The following is a 22,985-nucleotide window of genomic DNA, read 5'->3' on the forward strand; positions in this document are numbered from 1 at the left end:
CGAACGTACCACATTTAATGTAACGCCTATCTAACCTTTACATTATTGCAGTCTATAAGATGGCAAATGATAGAGAATTGATAGACTTTCAATTACAATTAGTGGAATTAGGCCTTAATTTTATGGAAGTACTTGAATATATGAGAAGAAGAAGAAAATATATATAAATGATGTGTATTAATCATCCCAAAAGCTTTTTTTACATCAGCATACTCATCAATAAGCAATATTCATGAGAATTTGAAAAGTAAATTGTAGACCTGATATTTGAACATTAAATGTGGTACGTTCGGCGCTACAGATTTAAACAACAGTTACTTTTGCTCACTACCGGTAGTGTTGATACTAAATAATCGAACTAGATATTTTTAGTGATGTTACTAGAGTTGCGATTCGCGTCCGTATCCGTCCGCATTCATACGTAGTATGGGACCGGGGTCAAGTCAACAAGCTAACGTACATCGCATATGTATGAGTCTACGACTACACTTTAACCTGCAGGCTGCTACAACATTCTGGTGTGGTGGTCGCATCATAGAGATTCGCGTGAGCCGGGGTCATAAATCGAAAGCTCGCGCGCCCTTCTGCTCTCGCACGTGCTTCTCGGTTGACTCTGCAGTCCATGGCCCCCACACTCTCTTTCTCTCTCTCTCTTTCTTTCCTTCTATGCTCTTAGCACGTCTCGCTCCTCCTCAGTCTCCATCGTGGAACGGCGGAACTTTGTCGTCGACAGCTCTTCATTCGTTCGTTTCCTCCTCTTTTTCTGCCTACCACTTCTTTACTGACGAGCTAAACCGTCACGCGCAGCCAGCCATAGAAGCGTCGTGTGCAAAATAGCTCGCTTGCCACCTCGACTCCGAGTTCACAAGAAACCTTAACTATTTTAACTGCTGAGCATGAACATCCAGGGGAATCGGCAGTAAATCCATTACTCACAGACGTGCGTCGTGCGGAGGCTCAGTCGCTCCCGCTACCAACGTAAGATAGTGCAAGTGGACGTTACAAGAGGAGCAGTAGCTGACTGCAAGAAGTCGAGTTAGGAAGAGGTAACGAATGTTTGCAAGTGGCTCACTGGTCATTTTGGAGAGCAGCCGCCCGCAGCTGAGCAACCTGAGCGCCAAGGCTCGCCGCTCTGAGTCCAGCCCCGAGCATCGCTCGTCTGGACAGCTTGCCTTCTGACTCATTTCTTCGACACCGTCACATCAAGCCTCCATCATTCCGTCGATAACCGAGTGCGGGCCCGCAGGGTGGCGATCGTCCGATAAGGTGAGATAGCTACAACCTTCATATCTTTGCGTTTTTAAACGTCGTGTCCTCTGCCAGCATTCGCGCGAAGCGAGAGCTCGACTCGATTCGACTTTTGGCTTGCCAGCCGCACACGTTCCATCTACGCTTGCTCACGCTGTCGTACGTCGCGCGTGCTGCTTTTTATCAGTACAATATTCCAATTTTTTATACAGACGTGAGATAGATGTCTATATTATGTACACTCGAGGCTGAAATTCAACGTAGAACGTAATCGCAAACTGCTGACGTAAATGCGCCGATCGTCAGCAAGGAGGCATGATTTTATCGTCGCTCGTGCGGGTAGTGCATCGAGCGTAAGAGGGGCGCAAGGGAGAAAGAAATAGAGATGGTACACTTGCCCCTTGTTCGTCGTTTCGTGCCTCGTCTGAGCAGTCTCGGCCATCACGACTGTATACTTCGCAATGTAAAAGGTCATCGCCGCGAGATGTATACATTCCCGTCGTAACTTCATCACGAGGAATAGATCTTTTATTTGTAATAACAATTGTTGACCGACTTCATTCATTTTTTCTCCGGACACTGCTTTTTCGGTTTGACTTCTTTCCTACATACGCTATTGCGCATTTCTTTCCAACGATCTCGTACACTCTCAGATTAACTGCTTCAAATATTACATTCTTTCGCATAATTTCCCTCTATGACTTTCATTTTTGTTCATTCAGTCGCGTTATGACCTGTTGTTTAATGACACCTTACTCGCTGCCACATTTACTTATTGTTTCTTTAGTATAGTCAGCTGCACTTGCGGAAGCTACAAATAAATGGCACTAAAATCTTATTCAAGAATAAATTACGAATATCGATGCAAAAGTGATATTCGAAGGCTAAAGAAATATTGAAGCGATCATTCAAACGAACATGATTTGATTGCAAGCTGTCCATTGTAATGAATAATTTTGAAAACAAGCTTTTATTTCAAGAGCAATGAAATAAATTATAGCACGACCGAAACGCGTCTCCGCTTGCGTATAAATCGAGATAAATGCAACTGACTTGCATGCGTGTATTGTTAAAAAAAATAACCAGATATGTTTTTAATTCTCGGAAATAAATTAACTTTTGAGCAGGGTTCATCGAATTTAGGTCAATTGTGAGCGTGTGCACGCGCTTTCAATATACATCGTTATTGTTTTGACGAAATTGCCTTGATTAACGCTCGTGTAAAGCACACACGCAAACGCGAACGAAATTCTTGGAAATCTGCGTACAAAGAAAAGTAAGAATAAATCCACTACCTGTCTTATCTAACGGATGTTTCGCATATAAATTTTATCTTGAAACGTTATTGATGAAAAAAATTTGAACGGTAGCCCGCAGTTCTTGCGTTAATTATACCTTGTGATGTGCGGATATTAACTGATAAAATTCTGACTACCAACTAATACTACTGTAATGCGTTTGCGTCAAAAAATAAAGTCATGACATGATTCGATTTAGCAAAATCATTGCGACGCTTATTCTTATCTGATAAATAAAATATTTAGACCATCAAGTATGCGTTTTTCATTAAAAGAAAGTTTTTATTGCTAGTAATCGTGTAGTTGCTCTTGACACGGAATGATTATCGATGTCGGTACGGAACCGTCATTATTTCTTTAAGAGATTGTCAGTTTACTATGCTTTACATTCCAACTAAATGTACTTGACACTATCAGTCGAGTTGACTAATTCAACGTGTCATTAGTGAAATTACAAAGAATCATAATCATAATTATCCTTATATAAAATAAAGTACGTCGAAGGATGGCATTTAAGCAGTAAAATCATTGAGATATAGCAAGAAAAAAGTTGAGTTGAATGATTGACTCGCTTTATCAAATTTATCAACGTGCGCGCACGCCGGTCGTTGAGAACGTCCGGGTATATTTACGATAGACTCCAATCATCAGATGATTGCCCAGCTTTAAAGTGGCCGGGACAGGTATTTTTCCTCAAGGTCAGTTGGCGCGAAAATACTCGCGTTCTCTCCTCCGTCTCAAAACAAAATTACGCAATAGCATCAAATTTTCCGGCACAATCCGGTTCTAACTCCTTAACAGTTCTTTTAGAAAACCACGCTCCTGTCACCCTTATCATCCTGCATTATTTCATTAGTTTTTAATTAGTAGTAGTGCGCAATTTCAGAATCTCACTTTTGCTTAATACGTATTAATTGTTACATCAATAATCAAATTAGATATTAGTATTTATATTGATATTTTTAAATTCTAATTGTCAAATGTACAAATTCCAAAAAAACATTTTTCTGATGGTACAAATTAAAATGAAACTAGTGGTATTTTTTTCTTTTGAGATATCTATCATTTTTCTACCAGGAGTAGTTTTCCGAAATATCGTTTTTTTTTTTAACATTTGGGGGGTACAAATTCCAAAATAGCAATTTTCGAGTGACCAAATTAAGACGAAGCTAATGGTATATTTTACTTTTTTTTAAATCAATCATCTTTCTGCCAGGGTCGTCTCGATGGACACAACATATATGTTATCATGTAACAGCTGATCACGTGACTATCCTTCGGCCAATTAAATCACGAATACATTTTCTTTACTTTCCACTAAAACACAATAACTAAATAACTAAATAAAACTAAAAGAATCGAAAGGCGGTTTTCTATAATAACTCGTTTCGGCAAAAATTTAGACGGGCTTTCCCTGATGACGGCATCGGAGGCTCGGAGAAAAGAGACAACATTGACCTTCCGCAGGTATTCGCAGTCCGCGCAAATCTTCTGTCGCACCGCCCACCTAAATCGCTGATTGGATCCCTGCAAATGGTCGAAAGGAAAAGAACGCTTCCCTCTGTCACCGGGAAAATGGAAGTCTCGAGTTCAATTCTACCTGAAAAATATCTGAGAGTATAGTTCAGTCGCTACTGTCTTCTTTCACGGGTTCTCGTTGTTCAAAAGGGATCATATGCACTCAATCTATTCGCACTGGCGATAATGACATGTTCCTTATCTACGAAGAACTCTGTGCGAGTGTGTACAATTTGATGTATATTGCTAACAGCTACTATACCAAGGGACTTATGCCGTCATAATTAATGGCGTTATGACGGTGGTTAGAAAGACCTTGGAGGTGTCTTTCTAGCCAACTGTGTTCATCAAGTGTTGACCTGGTAAGTAAGAAACTAATGTAGACCCTTATAGAAAAACTAGCCTCCTGTATAAGGCTCATAAGTTCTAGATTGATCATTGAATGGCGCGCAGATGCTCTGAAGCGACCATTCGGTCTCACTGCTCTGTAGAAAATAGGGGTGGGAGCGACGAGCAAATGAGCGCTCGACCGTCTCAACACTATTCTAGAATGTTCTGTCTTTTTCCCAGTAGCCAGACTCCAATAAAATAAGCAAAAGTAGTCTAATTTTTACGATTCGAAAAAAGAAAATGATTATTTTTTTAACCTAGAAACGTGTGTGAAATATTCAATTTTTTTGATACATCAAGCGATTAATTATTTTTATGACTCGTCAACCCTTTTGTATTGCAAAAATAAATAGTTAATATTTTAGATGATTGAATGTTTATTGATTTTATTAAAAAATTTGTTGAAAATGAAAAATGGCAAAAATTTAATGGTAAAATTAGGACAGTTACAAATGATTTAATCTTCTAGCAGTTCAATATTAATAGACAGCTTAAACTTCGGCGTCGTAGATTTGGGAAACCCTAAATAAGTCTGAATAAGTGTCCAACGAGAATTTTTGTTGGCGAATATCTGTGGCTACCAAATTAGGTGTATGACTGCTTTTATTGCATTGTGTATGATAAATATAATAAATTTTCGTTATGTTATATGCAACATGCAACTATATAAAAAATGTTTGCAAATGGACTGATTGTAAAACTAAATGTAATGATTTATTGCCCACCGAGATAGAAATTAGCAAATTACCGATCCAGCCGGAATTGGAAAATGCTACTTTCGGACCACTGGACAAAATAATGAATTACAAACCAAGGTCGCAAACTTATTCGCTCATAACGCGTGTTTGACGCTCGAGGTGAAAATATACCCAACTGCGACATGCTCGGTACCATGCTAATTTAGACCTTAATGAGCAAAAAAATAGTACACGCGCCATAACTGGAAAATTAGCAAGGCCATAGCACATGTTTGACAACTAATACTTTTCCGATCTAGATACGAAATCTACTATTTTCTCTCGCCGTCTCTCAACCATACTTGTATATCTATATGCAATTTCTATCCTTATAATAATTATATCCAAAGTGTCAATTCGTCATTTAGTAACGTACAATTTGTGCAAATATATTTTTCAAATTCATATTTTTCAAAAAGATCTAATTGCATTGCAACTATAATAATTAGTATTATTACAAAGTAAATTTAAATTTAAAAGCTTAATACAAAAAATAATCTCGCTTGTAGGAGTAACTTCACTGGTAAATGAATGGTTTCGCCAAAGATTGTATTAAAATAGTTAAGGTTATTACAATATAATCTTAAAATGTCTTCTTCCTGATAATATTAGGTTAATTTTCATACGTTTTATCAATATACAATAACTTATTTTATAAATAATAATTTGTTATAATTAAAAAATCAAATATAATTTTAATACTTGCTTTACCGGTGAATGAATGATCGGGAGCCATTGAGTACACAAGATTGTAGAATATAGATTATCAAGGTTAAAAACTAAAAATGATTTTATTACTAGGAACTTACTCCTATGTAATACATTAATGACTTAATTTATTGAACACTTGACAATTACAATATTAATAATTTTCGTTTAATTTATAGCTTTATTAACTTTATTACAAAAGCAGTTTATTATACAAAACAAAAATTAATAAATTTAGGATATATTTACACTAGACACAATTAATTATATTTCATTAGATTTTTATATTACATTTTTTAATAAAACTATAAACTATTTTCAGAACACAGATGTACGGTTTGCCTAGATAGCACTTGATATCACATGGGAGGTATTGTTTTACTTTAGCTAAAGATCTTATTAAGCTTTTTCTCTGTAAATCAAACAATGGGCATTGTTGTTATTTCTCGGATTTCATTAGAAACTAGATCATTGCAACTACTGCCACTAAAATCACTGTCTGAATTATTCATTTTAATGTACTTATACAATCCTAAAACTGAACAAATAACTGCAAAGTAAATTAAACAAAATAAATAACGCGATTTCAAAATCAAAACTTACAAAAATAAATTTTAAGGTTATATATTTATTGCGAAGTAGAGAATCAATATATGAACCTCTTTTATTGCAATATAATCATTATCAAACTCAAGTTGAATGATTGCTTTCCAAATAGCTCACAGTAAATAAAAGTTTTCTCAATAAAATATAAGACTTAACAAATGATGTCTGTTTTGATATTATTACTACGGATATTCAATATTGTCAGCTGCTGGTTTTCATTGGATTTCTATTCAGTAGTATCCTGAAAAAAAAAATATAAATGTAATATATAAAAATGTATATATTATGTGTTCAGGTTAAAAACTTTTAAAATCACTCTGCAATGTTTACAAATGTTGACAGGGCATTCTAGTGTGTATACAATTTCCATGATTCTATTCTACACATTTTTAACAATCCTTTTAATCGGTTATTATAATTTGTGAATAACTCAATTTCATGCTTTTCAAACTTATGTTACAAAGTTTTCTATCCTAAAATCTACTATGCCACCATATTGCTATATAACAGTAATGTATTTCGATGAACCTTTTTTGTATTTATGATATTTCTATAGAAAGAAAATATAAATCTTTTTTCCAGGCGTGATTAATAGATTCTAAACAAACCAACTCACTGTCTAATTTATTTTTTTTTTTTATACAGACAAAATTTGTGACTATTCTCGTTTTATCTATGAAAAATATTGATATTTAAATTTCATTCCATAAAAATTTAGAATTATTATTTTCTTTCATAATACTTACAGACTTGAAATGAAGTTTCATTAATTGATGCTGACGGTTGTATTATAACAGTAACATTTGAAAAAACTGTATGGTAGTATGTATAATGTAGGAATATTGTTTATGACATTGATTCTGGCATTATTTGTTAAATCTAGTACTTGATCACTTGGCTATTTTTGCTATGAAAATTCTCTCTATTTACATTTCACTATCATGAGAACTTATAAAATATCCTATATCTGTCTGAATAAATTTTAGTTTGTAAAATTGTAGATTAATGATTACTATACTGAAATTTTTTGTTAATACGCTGTTCTCAAACACTGACATAGCATCCCGTAAATTTCTAGTAATTGGCAAAATATCTATTAAATTATCATTACTTTTTTCATGAGAAAATCACAGATACAGTTGCTACTTCAAATGATTCAAATATTGTTATTGTTGTTACTTAAAGAAATTCTTTCATGTGGAATGCTGCAAAGGTACACTGTAGGGGTTAGTCTTGGTTCTCTATAATTATAAATATGTAGAACACCTACCTAATATTATACAATCACAATCTAATTCTGATTCTCCACCTGACCGATTTAAAAGATTCAAATTTTATATGGAATTAAGATTGATTTTTCGCTACCCTTCCAGATAAAGAATAACATTTTCTCTTCTACCAGATGTTTCCAAATACAAATTATTTTTTAAATCTTAGAATTTCAGCTGGAATCTGATTTAATGTTACTTATTGTTCAAGAAATTACTAAAGTATTTTGTGTAAAATTTTTGTAACTTTTCTTCTAAACGTAATGCACTTTGAGTAGTCAGCATTAGTTAGTCAAATTCCATTTTTCTGACAATATTTCTTTATAATTTTAGGCTTAGTCAATACTGTAGAATAAGCTTCATGAAAAATAGGGAAAAAATGAATTTTTATAATAACTGTTAGTTTTCTCTGCATGATCCGCTACAGCTTTACACAAACTTAAAGAGGATTAAAAAAGGCCAATGTTTAATGGTTGTGTAAATAACATAAAACAGCATGAGGGAAATTTATGTACAGTCTAAGCAATCTGCCGCATGACATAATGTTAAATTTCCTAAAATTATTATCTGTAAAAAAATGTGATCATGTAGAAAATGAAATTCTAAACAATTTTTGTTTCTTGCTTATTTGTACAGTTTTTCATTGACAAGGAAAGTTGGGTATTTGGCACAGAGTATGTTTTTTAGAGTTTGTTGAATGGGTAAAAGAGTGAGCGAAGGGGGGAGTTGATACGACGAGCATTTTTTAGAAAATTGATGTATACCTTCAAAATGATTCGCGTTTGCAAAATGTTTAATTTCTCACATTTTTGAATACCCGCAATAGAAATGATGCCACTAAAAAAAATCTTTTTGTAAGTGGCATCATTTTTAAAAAAAGCACATGCTGCTATACCATTTCTCAAGTTACCTCACATTAAGTACAAAACGATTTATCTAAGTATTCAAAATCGCGAAAAATTAAAGATTTTCTAAAAGCGAATCATTTTGAAGGTACGCATTAATTTAGATAATACTCTAGAAGACACTCCATGTCAAACACCTAACTTTACTTGTCAATCAAATAAATGAAGCGTGTCGAAGTATTTTTTTTTCTTGAAAGTTTATTTATTTATTATATTTGTCCAGTAAATGCAACGCTGTAAAGTAATAATTGCGTCGTCTATATTAAAAAAAATCTGTTATCTCTAGAATATCGTAGTACAGAATTTTCTTTTTTAAGCTCATGAGAAAAATCACAGGAATCCGTTTCTATAGACATCACTTTTATAAGACGTGGGGTGGAAAAGTTATTTGCAAAAAACATGCTCAAAAAAACTTGAAGTCATATATCCTTAAGCTTTAGTAAATATCAATTGTGGAAACACGACTGTTAACGAATTACAGATATCTCAATTTTTAAGGGTTATTTCAATTTATCTCGAAAAGTATTAAAACAATCAATATTATTAATAAATGTAATCAATAGATCTTTTTATAAACTGTAACTTTCTCACTTAAAGTTTTTTGATAGGAGCTATAGTTTTTTAGTTATTTAAGAAAAACAAACTTGCACTTTTCGCGAATTTGTTCGCTATGTAGGATCGAGTGGCAAAAAAAAGAAAAACTTTAAAATTGAATTTTCTGCGTGATTAAATTTTGCAGGTAAGAATTGTAGGAATCACATCTCCCTATTAAACTAGTACGCACGCGCGATAGCAGATTAAGAATGAGTATTTTATTGACAAGAAAGACTCTTGAGAAATATGAAGTGATTTTGATGGACAGTTTCACGCGCGAGTCATGAGTGCGAGCGATAAGACGTCTACAGTGAAAATCCAGGAAAAACTGGCGAGGACCGACCACCGCCCCCCAGCAGCGCTCGGCTGCAATCCCCCTCCGCTGATGAGCTGGGTATACGCGCGAGTGCCTATATCCCACGCTCGCGCGCGCATATCAGTCAGGAATATTGTCAGATAAGAGAGAATGAGACGACGACGACGTCTGAGACCGATTACAAGTAGAGCGGCTGATAATACTTATCGAATTCATATAAATAGTGGCCTAAATCGTATCTGCGAGCTCAGAACCGCGCTGAATCTGAAGTGAAGTTCCAACCGCAGTTACAGCTCTATACTCGTATACTCGCGATCCTGTTCGCCCTATCACCATTCAATTTTTCGGCTCCTCGACTTACAAGTACTTTGACGCGTAACTGTCGTCCACGGACTATCTCTGTGCAGTCTATCTTTTGGCTGCACGTTTCGCTCCAAGTTTGGTTTTTATTGTATGTGTGATCAAGCCGGCACGAGAATTACTTCCCACGGAAAGGTATTTTTCTTTGCAATTTCATTCGTTACGCTTGCGTCACGCCAAACTATATACGGAAATGTATATGAATAATTCTATTATTTTTTCCTTTGTGCACGGTGACTCCGTAATAATAACAGTCTTATTAGTCGTAAAAATGTATGTTCTACCTCAAGCGACATTATTCATTCGCATTCAACCTAGAGATTTTGCTTTTGCACTTTGAAGATTTTACTAATACCATACGTATGCGTAATTTTCCTTGAGTAAATCATTTATTGGCATCGCTTATGAAACACACTTGTAAAGCGCTTCAGTTAAAAATGTAGCCTCTTGTGTGCTTAAATATATTTATCACTAAATTTCTTGAAGATAAAAAGGAATCCTTCGATTGATGTGATGACAACAGCAATAACGAGTTATTTCAATAAATACAGTCAGTTAATGTACACAGTCATAATAAATCATGAACACTCAAAAATAAGAAAATCGAGTTCTTGAAATTCTATAATTTCTTGGAAGAAAGCTCAATAATAGTTTTTTTATCGATGAATATTTGCGCAAATGAGTCTCGTAGATGATAAAAAAAGTGTTGCCACATGAATAACAATTATAAATCTAGCTTATCTCCGTACACGAAAGATAAGATCTTCGCTCGTAACAAAGATATATCAGTTGGGTTATCTTCTTGTACAGTGAGCGCCAAGCTGTCTGACAGTTGACCAATCGCTTTATTTGACCAAAATTATTCATAACAATTCGATATTAAACCGCAGAATAGTAATGAATCGTTCGATGTATTTTTTCAGGGTTCCGTTTGCGATAGGCTGGTCGACCAGTCTGTTGGGTGTTTGAGCAGCAGCGGCAACTGGAAGTTGGCCCTGAACGCAGAGCCCCCGTGGCTTTGCTAGCACCCCTAACACTCATTTTGCTTCGTCACCCTACCTCCCCACGACTCTCATCATTTTAATTGACAGCTGCCTCGTGAGTATTCTTAGGTTGACGTATTTAAATTAGTTTGTGTTTTCGATTTAACTAAATTGTCAAGTCACATTTATGTGAAAACCTTGAAAATTCTGAATTCTATTTAAGTAATTATTTGTCTTCGCTAAGAAAATATTTAATTAAAATCTCAATTAACGTCTGTTCCAGTTTGCTGCCTAGCTATCGTAGAGTTTTATAGTTTATTATTTACTCCCTAAACTAATCAAAATGAAGGTAACCAACCTGGACGAACGCATTCACGTTCTGAACAACACTTCCACTTTGATGACCGTGGTAAAGGACATCGCTAACAGTGGTTTGCAAGAAGAAGCATTTTACGTACTTGACATCGGAGATATAGTACAGAAACACCAAATATGGAAAGAGAAACTACCTCGCGTAGATCCTTTTTATGGTAAGTTGCATTTTCAATGCCGAATGCACATATAGCGAGTATAGACATTTATCGAACCCGATTTGACTTTATGCTTTCAGCTGTTAAATGTAACGACAGTCTTACGGTATTGGAAGTACTTGCTTCACTCGGAGTCGGTTTTGACTGTGCATCCAAAGTAACTGTCTTAAAATATATTTTACACGTGAAAAGTTCGATTGCAACTGAACGATTTTAATGCATTTTTCGCTTCCTCTGCAGAATGAAATCAATAAGGTTCTGGACATTGGCATTGACTCATCTAGAATTATTTTCGCCAATCCAGCCAAGCCAGCTTCGCATATCCGTCATGCTGCTGCCGTCGGAGTTGACCTTATGACTGTCGATAATGAGAGCGAATTGCACAAAATCAAGAAACTCTTCCCTTCGGCTAAAGTAAGAAAAGGCAAAATGCTAAGAAAGATTACAAACGGGTCGAAATTAGCCGACAACGCTGTTTTTAGCAATGCTACATGATATAATTAATTCTAATAACTTATTTTTGCAGATTGTTCTCCGCATTCGCTGTGATTCAGAGGTGGCCCAATGCCAACTAGGCATGAAATTCGGTTGCGATCCAACTTTCGAAGCCCCGAATCTACTTCGCACTGCACGCGTGTTGGATCTTGACGTGGTTGGAATTAGCTTCCACGTCGGCTCTGGTTGTCAAGATCCTCCAGTTTTCAATCGAGCTATATGTCATGCTAAGAGCCTCTTTGATCTGGCCATCGACATTGGATTTAAGCCTTACCTCCTCGATCTCGGCGGTGGTTATCCGGGGAACAAGGGTACAAGCATCGATAAAATCGCCGATGTCGTCAATCATGCTCTCGATGAGTATTTTCCATGTAAGTGTAAATTATGAATCCACGCAAGATAAACGAGTTTCAATTTCATTTGAATGATACTGATTGCAAGTCACCGACAATACTTCGAAATAAGTACACAGTATTTTCCGATGTATAAATAATATTTTATCTATGTTGTTTTAGCTGATGACGTGCACATCATCGCTGAACCAGGTAGATTCTATGTTGCATCAGCTTTCACTTTAGCAACAGCTATCCATAGCAAACGCTCCGTTCGCGCTGATAGTGAATCTCCATCCACGGTGACCCACAACATGTACTACATCAACGACGGTGTCTACGGATCTTTCAACTGCCTACTTTACGATCACCAGCACGTGGTACCGTTACCATTGCGCCCTGGCCATGGAAAGTTGATTCCGTCAAGTATCTGGGGTCCTACATGTGATGGCCTCGATCAAGTCGTGGAAAACGTTCTGATGCACGAAATGGAACTTGGCGACTGGATTATCTTTGAAAATATGGGAGCTTACACTTTACCTGTTGCTTCTCCATTCAATGGTTTTCCGATTCCGAAAGTCCACGTTGTCGCTGAAGAACACATCTGGTAAGTTTTTGTACTAGACTTTGTAATACTCTTACTTTTACACCAAGATTTTTTGATAACACTACTCAAAATTTAGTATTACTCGTTCTAAATCTATATACAGAATAATTTATTAAATAAAATACATTTGATATTGACAAAGGATGCTTTTTCCTTGTACCAGGCTTTTACTGAAAGATGCTCTGCCCTTGACTGAAGAGCACTTTGTACTTGGCGATACTCCAGCCAATTTGCGCCTTGGTTTGGATATTGGAGGAACAGATGTTAACGCATGGAATGACCCAACCATGGAATTAGCTTCATCTGAAATAAGCTCAGAAGAGGAGATTTTAGTGGATTCAGCTACTCCCCCACCTTTCATCTATGACTACGTTGAGGTAGAAACGCTCAACTGAGAATGACGCACAATATTTAAAAATAAGTCTCAATATTACATTGAAAACACTCGGCCTTACGTAGTACTTAATCATAGTGCATTTTAAAATAATATTTACAGTTACAGACGTAACATTCCTTCTTTATAGCAAAAATTAAAACACTGCGGTGTATTAAATGTAATATTTTGTAAGTAAGCGCTGGGTGTTTCATTGTAAATAAGAGATTTTATCAATGTTACAAAAGATAAGTACAACGTAAATTTGACTGCGCGCTTATGAAAATTATGAAATTTATAATGCTTATGTTAATTTGAAAAGAGATACTATACATTCTTTGCCGTAGTATAGCAATACATTTTAAAAGTAGTCATTTGAATAATTTATTGGAGAAAACACGTAATTTGTGGTCTTTAATGTTGCTGTAATTATTTTATTGGCTGTAAAAAGTCTTATAGAAATTTCTTCTTAGGATACACAATTTTTTTATTGAAGATGGATCAACAACGTCAAAGACCATAATAACATGTTCCAATTGAAAAATTCGAAGGGATCAGCAAAAACATTTTTAAACAAAGATTAAGTAATTCGAGTATTTAAGTAATTAATGAAAAATTGGTGATAAAGTAAAGTGCAGTCGACGATAAAAAGAAACGTAACAATGGTTGTAACGTTATCGTTGCTCTTTTTCTCGTGTGCATGCATATTCGTGTTAAACATATTAATGTCTATTTCTCGAGTAGCAGTATACGGTATTGATGATTCTTAGTACATCGACATTGTTTAAATTTCAAAGCATTTAACATTCAAAAAAATGCATGCGTCGTTCTAGACGAATATAAAATCATGCGAGACACGTGTAAACCGAGTTGACGATTTCGTGAATATTTTCTTACTGCCTTTTGCATTTCTTTTACGTCGTACAATTATATTTTTGCTTTCTTTGTAATTATTATTTCATTGACTACAGTCAACGTCATGATTTCATGACATTAGCCTGTATTACAACGCTGAAAAGCGAAATACCTTTTCATGAAAGTCAAATGGAAGCATTGTGCAAAGTTTTTAATATTATATGTTAAGGATACAAACTGCATAATAACTATTTTTAAGAAAGAAAAACCACCAACATTATAACATTTGGATTTTGTTTTTAAAAGAATGCGTTCACAGCGCAAAGTTTTAGAAAAAAAATGCAATTAAATCCATGTTCGTTTCCAGCTGAAGAAAATTGGGAATGCAAAATTTCACTCTGTAGGTATGCTAGAATTTTTAAAAAAGCATTGAGGCAGCTGTCATAGAAGCAAAAACTGATAATTAGGTTTCCTTATTTTTATTATTATAATTATTGTATTATACTTATCAATTAATTATTATTTTAATTATGATTGTTGTTGTTAATTGTAAATTCGTGAGGTTTCACGTGTAATGAACTGCAGTAGACAAATAAATTGTGTTTGCAGACGTACTAATATGAATTATGTCATTTAATAATTACTACCATTCAAACTAAAATATTATCTACTTATGTTATTAAATAAAATCATTAATATGTGTTGATACTATTGTTTCGACGTATTGTTCTAATAGTCTAATTCACGACAGGTTAAGGAAAAATGTTATCACAAAATAAAGACAAAAGTATGGCATCGTCAGTTAGCTATGAAATTCGTAAAGATAAAAATTTTCTTCTGTAAAACAAATTAGTTGAGAGGAAACTTTGTGAGATAAATTTGATTTGTTCTAGTACAAATTACCACCAAACTAGTAGTTTTCAATATCATGTCTATATGCTTTCTTAAAATTTATAATTTATTTTGCTATGAGTAATTTTTATTTTAGTAAGTATTAGTAAAAGCACCAAGTGAATTGGTAAAAAAAGTTGAAGTAGCAAAATCATCACGCTATAAATACTAATTTTTAAAATCAGCATCGAAAGAAAAGTTAGAATCAGGTTTCAATATGATAAAGAATCTCTGCAAAGCTTAACTGACGATTATTTCTATTATAAAAAGTCTTGACTGCTTCGTAAACTTCCATGTATACTTCAATTTATTTCAATCGCACTTACAATAATAATGCATAAAACTCTACAGATATATTATATTGCAAATTATATCATAACAAAAGAAATAACGAATACGCGTACATATAAAATAATGAACCATCGTACAAAATATAACTAATATTTCTCATTTCCCATCATTCTAAAAATTGCAAACGATACTAAATTTGATTACGATAAAAACAATCTCAGATCAGACATTTTCTTCGTTTAAACGTCAAATCAGTTTATTATGTAGATATTGATTATGTATCCGAATGAACTACGTTTAAAAACTATTGAAAAGTGTGCATATGTATATTTGTGCGAAAGAGAGAGAAAGAGGAAAAGAGAGTCTGTCCTGAGCGGCAAAATCGTCTGATTGCGCAATGAATCCCAATCAAGTTTTTGTGCCGTAAACACGACTTAAAACAAAACAGCAGGTTTCTTTGGCATTAATATTATCATAAATATTTCAAAGTTGTAAATTATAACCCGAATGTATTTTTACAAGTCCAAAAAGTGTGGATTGGGTAGTTAGATGAACAAATAGTGGTCATCAACGAGATTCTTTGATTTGACATATGCAAGACTTTTTCATTTTAGCATACTTAATATTGCCTTATATTAATCTGAGAAACCTTTACAAAAACAGCCATATTTTTTTTTATTTTTCTAAACAAAATTCTATTTAATAATTTTAATTTTTAAACCTTGCATATATCTATAGCTTTATTTTCAGATTGATTTTTGTCCTTAGATTTATATTATGAATCAACACAATTTGTAATACTACTAAAAAATTGTTGCTTAAAAAAGTTCTTATTGAAAGGTTTGAAATACATATAAAATATATTATTAACATATTTTAGAAATATTTATGTGTATGCAGTTTAAACTACAGCAATGCTGTAGGATATGTTGTTATCTACATATCATGCAATATGTGAGAATTATTTAAAAAAATATAGCACTAACTAAACGCTTTTACTGATGACTGTCATTCTATCCAAGTATGGAAAGTCATCGTTGCTGAAAGATTAATAATTTTGTGCCTGGTATTATGATACGTCTTTTTGCACATCGATACGTTATCATTACAATAATCGAATTGTAATTCTTTGATGACCAGGATGAGAGATATTGGCGTGGCCATGGCCGGCCTAGCAACTTGTCGGGGCTGGCAATGACGGCTGACCGCGAGGTCAATGGTTTGCGCGATTCATGGCAGTCTTACGGCACTGTACTTCACATAGTACGATTTTTTGATATATTAATTTTGACGGTATATTTCTTCAAACATTATATTTACTTTTTTCTATCGAATCTTACTTTAGACTAATTTTAGTAAGCTATTATTGAATTCATATATTTTCGCAGACAATATAGTATTAACTTTACTATATGTAATGATAACTACCGCGAATGTTGTATTTTTTAATTAATAAGTAAATTGAAGTACCATCAATATGTTTCCAGGATAATTTACGATCTATGTAAATGAAGTATATGATACTCGACATTAAAATTATCGTAATGCTTGTATATTTAGACGATTTATCAATACACTTAGTTGAAATAACAATAATCGTTATGTATAATTTTAACAGAAATATTTTATGATTTAACAAGACAAATGTCATCATTAATGTCCATAAATCTAACTTCATAATTTCATTTAAAAATCACACTTGTTCAGCTAAATGTTTTTTTTTTTCAAATTACTTTATGCTCTACAAATTTTTGTTGGATCATTATTATATCATTTTAATATTTCAGAGACGCTACAAAGTAAGCAAAATTAAAGAAATTAATAAAGTAGTATTTTTTATTTTTATTTATTCATATTACCTTTGTATGTTAGACTTTATGTAAAAAATATTTGAAAACGAATTAAAAAACAATTTACATGTTCAATTTACAGCAGACGTTACACAATACTTACCTAGAACTACGTTTCAACTTTGTGGTTGCTTGGTCTCGGAAAGTTGAGATCGACTTTTATGTCATATCATTCATTGCATCGGAGAGTGATAGCTTCGTTGCTTCTAAAAAAGTTATAAAAATTAAAAACCATATGAATATTATAGAATGTAATTAGCTATATAGATATGATCATGTATGCAATAAGAATGACCGGGTAAAAATTTAGTATTCTTATGTATTTTGTTACCCTCAATCCAAATTCATCAATAAATTTTTTAAATTTGTTCACGGTGATCTAGAAGAATCAAAAATTTGACCTAAATTGACGAAAATAATGGGTGGCAACACATCCTTTCTGAGTATTTCGTTTTATGTTCAATATCCGCCTCATCTAAAATCGGATCTGTTTCCGATTGTAAAATATCATCGATCAAAGTTTCCGTCTGATTGTGAGTTACTATTGTAAATATGGGTTACTCGAGTATATTTCTTCATATTAATAGAAATAAGAACAAAGTATAAATTAATAATTATTTTTATTATAAAAATATATTTATTTTTTATGACAATCGCAGTTAAAGCTTCAAAAGCATTATTAATTAATTAACTTAACAATTTCTTAGCAATAGGTTCAGCAATTAAAAGTGCACTAACTCTTTGTGCAAATTCTTGGCATACCTTGGATTGGCAAAAAAATTAATTTAAAACTTTCACAAGTTTTACAAAATTATAGCAATAAGACATCAAATTTTTAGCTTTACAATAGTTTAGAACATGATAAATAATATTTTTTGTAATGTTTCTGCAATAATTCAAAAGTATCTTGTGATGACTTTTTGTGTAATATTTGACAACTATTAAGGAAACTTGCATGTAATATTTCAAAAAGGTGATTATGAAATATTTTTTACAATGTTTCACTAAAATATTCACATAACACAAGCTTCTCGAATGTCTCAAAATATTAAGAATTATTTAACAATTTTTTTAAATTACTTATACAGAGTTTATGAATACTTAAGAGTCATTATACAGAAATATTTTATAGAAATTTAAAGTAATGTTCTTTAAAAAATTGCAGCAGATTTTCGCCTCTAAAATGCATTCTCAATATTTCATGGAATGTTTATATTCATTTTGTCGACACATTGCTGATGAAAAAATGAAAAAAATTTTGTAAAATTTCTACAATGTTTCTGGAAAGTTTCATCAATAGGTTTTCTTCCAATATTATTTGTAAAATTAATATTTCATTAAAGTTTCGAAATATGTATAAAATTCATTTTAATAAAAGTTTCACTATTATTTTGAAAAATGTTATTGGAAAAGTTACAGCAACACTTGAAACATTTTCAAGAAATATTTCACACATTGTTTTCCTAAAATTGTAACAATGAAAAAATGTTTCCATGAACGTTGCCAGAGTTATGAAAGTAGAAAATAAAGATTTCAAGGAATATATTTTTTTAATATTTTGTAATATTAATTAGAACGTTCTTAAAATTCGTAAAGTAATTCTTATGATATTTCTGCCAGATTTCTGATGTGTTTATATGAAAGATTTTTTAAGTAGGAAATAAATATTTTAATTAAAATGTTTGTATATTATTTTGTAAATATTAATTTAAACATTTTTTTGAAACATTATTAATTTATTCTTGAAACAATACTCATGAATACAATATTTATGTCAGGTTTTTATGAAATATTTCATTGTCTTTCAATACAATACTTTATGCTGCATAAGACTGTGTCCACGTTATAAAAGTATGCTATGTTTTAATATTGAATGTTTGACAATAATTTATATATAATTTTTAATGAAACTTAATGTCATTTTTAATAAGTTTGTATGTATAACTAATTAAACAATACTTTAAAATTAAATATTTAATACTCGATTGTACATTAATAAAGAAATAATTTTGTAATTTAACTATATATTTGATACTTTGCGTGAGTGTCATCGCTAAAAACGATATAATTGTTAATTTCCGGCAATTTGTAAGCAATTTTTTTGTATTTACGAGAAAGGCAGTTTGAGATGGCTGGAGTGATTCCCAGAATCGATGGGTCTAGAATGGCGTCGAACAAAAATAAACAGCCTATCAAGATTAATTTATTTTATCTGACTGGAAGAAATACGGTATTCAATATAAAATTGTACAATTTTATTGAATTAATGTGATGGAATGTTCTCAAGTCGTATCAGAAAGTTTATGAGTAGTATGATTATAATTCAATAGTCAGATGTAAGTAAAATTATACTATCAGATACTTCGTACTACGCAGTACGAATTCTGAAACTAATAACATTTAAATGATAATTTTTATTGAACTGATAAATATATATGCTATGTGATTTATATAGAAAATGTGAATAGATATTAAATATAAGCAAAAAAACTTACATTGAATGAAATAGCAAAAAATAAAGAAAAATAAATTGTCGTAATAGAAGTCGTGAAGTCCTCGTTTAATTATGAAAACACATGTGGCATAAAGAAAAATTATTGTATTAAAAATCCCAATAAACTGGTAATACGAAAAACTGAGTGGAAAATTTTGTAAAAATATCTACATTATCAATTTAAAAATACATGCGGATCGTAAAATAATGTGTACATCGTATAAAAATAAATGATGATTATTGGCTATGCTGATTGATGTCTGTACATACGGACTACCGTTTGTGATCATTAATAGTGTGAAAGCTAGAAAAGCGTTGCATTCGTATAATGCATTTGAAGGAACGTGAGCAACTAAAGACTGTACGGACTACACGTGAAAGTGTATCAGGAAAAAGTGTTACGGGCCGGATAATCGAGACGAGAAGTGCATTGCATTTAGTCAGTTATGCAGCTCTCTCGGCTACGATGATGAGCTGAAAGAAATTAGCCACCGCCGCGAGTATGCAGTGTGCATCACGCAAGACGGTTTCGCTTTTCTATAGCACACCGATGACAGATGATTACACAATGCATAGCTGCTCTTAAGGAAACGATCTTAACTACGCTTTTATTTTTTCGATATAACTTATAACTAATGACTCGTCATTAGCTCTTAATTGTTCGACCTATCAAGTATTTTACCGATTACCATTCAATGATAGATTTGGATTGAATCGGATCGAAGATAAAAATAGCATCCGTGTCTTAGCCGAAACTACATACCGAAACTACATCAATGTTTAAAGTTGAGGTGATTGTTGGAAATTGACTTTCGGAGGACGAGCATTCAGCATTTACATGAACTATGATTTAAGCGCCAAGCAGGATTTAACGGGCGAATATTGACTTAGCGAGCAAGGTCAGGCAGCCGCGCTATTTAAAAAAAAGATGAAGAAGTTTACCGACGGCGTGTATCTGTAAAGGCAGAATTTAAAGTAAGCTAACTCTCGTGGAGTTAAAATATTTCCGCGTGTGCACGCTCGAAGCCTGATCTCTCGGCGAGGTGTTCAAACGCGAGCATTATGAAAGAGACTTATCCAGTGTGCTCTCTCACGTTACCTACCCTTCTCGAACACAGCGAGCACAGCGCAACTTTCGACTCGGCGAATTCGACCTAACGCGCGCTTTCCTACACCTATCTCGCCAATCGTGATTTCCGGAATACGACTATTGCGAGCGCATATTTCAAGCAAGCACGATGATGACGAGGTTTCCCGGCCAAATTCTCATTATCTCCCACTGATTATTCACGATCTTTTTGCTATCGCGCAGACTGCTGCGGCACTTAATAACGTTTGGTCTGCATCAATATCTCATAAAGTCTTGGTCGTTAATAATTATGTCACATGACGTTCTAGCTTCGATTAATTGATTTTCATTAATCAACTGACAAGGTGGTACATCTTCTTATCGCGTCTTAGCGCAAAATTTGAATTTAATCTACTCACTACCGTTAATCATTATCTCATAAATTTTATTCGCCTTTTACGCTGACATCTAACTTATTTCATGATCTCAACCTGATATTTTTTTATTGTTAACAAAAGTGGATTGAACATTCAATTTCTGTGGTAGTAGACATGTTGGAATTGTCCATACACGTACTATAACATCGAATATTGGTTATTATTATCAAAATTCAAATTATTATACAGATATTACTGAGAATTGAGAACAAATTTAGTATTAGTCAGATCACAATGATCAAAAATTCTAAGATTTTTGGTTTTGTCGAACTTACATTTCATCTAAAAATCTAGTACAACATACATCGGGTTTTCTAATTGATTTAATGTTTTTACCGTCCAAGTATGTTTAGACTGGGTCTAAACATATTTGTTTTACATAATTACATAAGACATCAACCACTCGATTCGTATAAGTTATAGTTAAAGACACTCATACTTATCTTCATTATTAATTCTGACCAGGTTTTATGTAATTGTACATTTGATCGTGTTGAAATAAATTCATGTTTTACATTCACAAGCATTTATAGAAAATTTCAATAAACTCTAAAATTGTTGAATGCGACTATGAGATATCAAAGTTGCTATTCTTAATGCTGCTTACTTATTATATTTCTAGTTTCTTTAATATTAAGCCAGCCAGCATTTTCAAGAAATCTACTTTGATTTTGATTGAATAAAATCCAATTTTTCATACTACCTGACAGTCTAACATCTTTACATCAATTTATCTCAATGGAATTAATTTTATTACGAATATCGCCAAACAAATGATATATAGCGTTCTTTCCAAACTTTGTACCAGTTACAATTGTGCCACAATTTCTTCGAAGTTGTCCTACAATATGCAAAGAACTTTTTGATGGCAAGAGACATAAATCTTGATGCTGGATCGATATTCTGATTTCATCACTGTTATTAAAGTTTTGTGAGGTGTCAGGCTGGTGTGTATGAATTTCATAATGAGCGACAGGCTCATCGAAAACGATCGGTGTTTATACTAAGTATTTCTTCCATCTTTAAGATGACAGCAACAGATGAATATCCACGTTAATTTTTCACGATTTTACATTTTTTTTCTTTGTGCCTGAATGGCGTTTACGATCACGTTTAGGCCAAGACTCTTCAGGAAGTGAATGTTTCACCTAAACGAATTAAAGTCTGATAAATCAGAAACTGAACGCATCGATAAAGAGACTTTCGAACCAATTACCAAACCTTTTGAAAAATTGGCTGATGATACTATAAAACTGTCTTAACACGAAAAAATTAAAAAAAATTAATACAAGCTGCGAAAGAAGAAAATATTTTTAGTGATAGACAAAAATGATGATGAAATATATCATAATTCTGATAGTAATTCTCTTAATGAATGTTAACGATGTTAGAAAATAATTAGACAATGTCATTAAATTATAATTTATGGTGTCAAAATGAATTTATGGTTGATCTAACCGAATAACTTATATAGAAAAATTATTATAGGCAATGATAGCTATGATAAAAGCAATTAGTTAATAAAATTGTTAAACTAAAACCCATAAGTCAATAGCCTTCACTGGCAAATTTGAAGTAAAACAATAATAAAGAAGAAACAAAAATAAAAAAGTGACAAGAGTGTGAATTGTATAATAACCAGAAAAATCCAAATCATTTAATTAATAAACGAAATGTTAATCAATGTAATAATCAAAGGACAACTGATAATTAGCTGGCATAAAATACCTCAATCGTAGGTGAGGGAAAAGTCGGTTAAATACCGGGTAAAATAAATTAAAAAATACACAATTACAATTAAACTATTTACGAAACTTATTAAGTAATAAA

At 32.8% G+C, this 22,985-nt stretch overlaps 1 protein-coding gene across 2 annotated transcripts; it reads left to right on the top strand.

Moving 5' to 3' along the window:
* The first annotated feature begins 683 nt into the window (after window positions 1-683).
* LOC131667513 (ornithine decarboxylase-like) lies at window positions 684-14,737 on the top strand. 2 transcript variants are annotated; one of them, XM_058940963.1, is made up of 8 exons: window positions 684-1,266; window positions 10,872-11,046; window positions 11,215-11,461; window positions 11,542-11,618; window positions 11,702-11,875; window positions 11,988-12,327; window positions 12,472-12,895; window positions 13,059-14,737. In XM_058940963.1, exons 3-8 carry the CDS (start codon window positions 11,275-11,277, stop codon window positions 13,288-13,290), a joined length of 1,434 nt encoding a protein of 477 aa, XP_058796946.1. In that variant the 5' UTR covers window positions 684-1,266; window positions 10,872-11,046; window positions 11,215-11,274; the 3' UTR covers window positions 13,291-14,737. The 2 variants fall into 2 exon arrangements, with proteins under 2 accessions (XP_058796946.1, XP_058796948.1); XM_058940965.1 differs by lacking the exon at window positions 684-1,266 and adding an exon at window positions 9,825-10,083.
* Window positions 14,738-22,985: the final 8,248 nt, after the last annotated feature.

This window comes from Phymastichus coffea, unplaced genomic scaffold (genome assembly GCF_024137745.1).
Source record: "Phymastichus coffea isolate CEN01 unplaced genomic scaffold, Cenicafe_Pcof_1.1 PCOF00066, whole genome shotgun sequence".
Lineage (NCBI taxonomy): Eukaryota > Metazoa > Arthropoda > Insecta > Hymenoptera > Eulophidae > Phymastichus > Phymastichus coffea.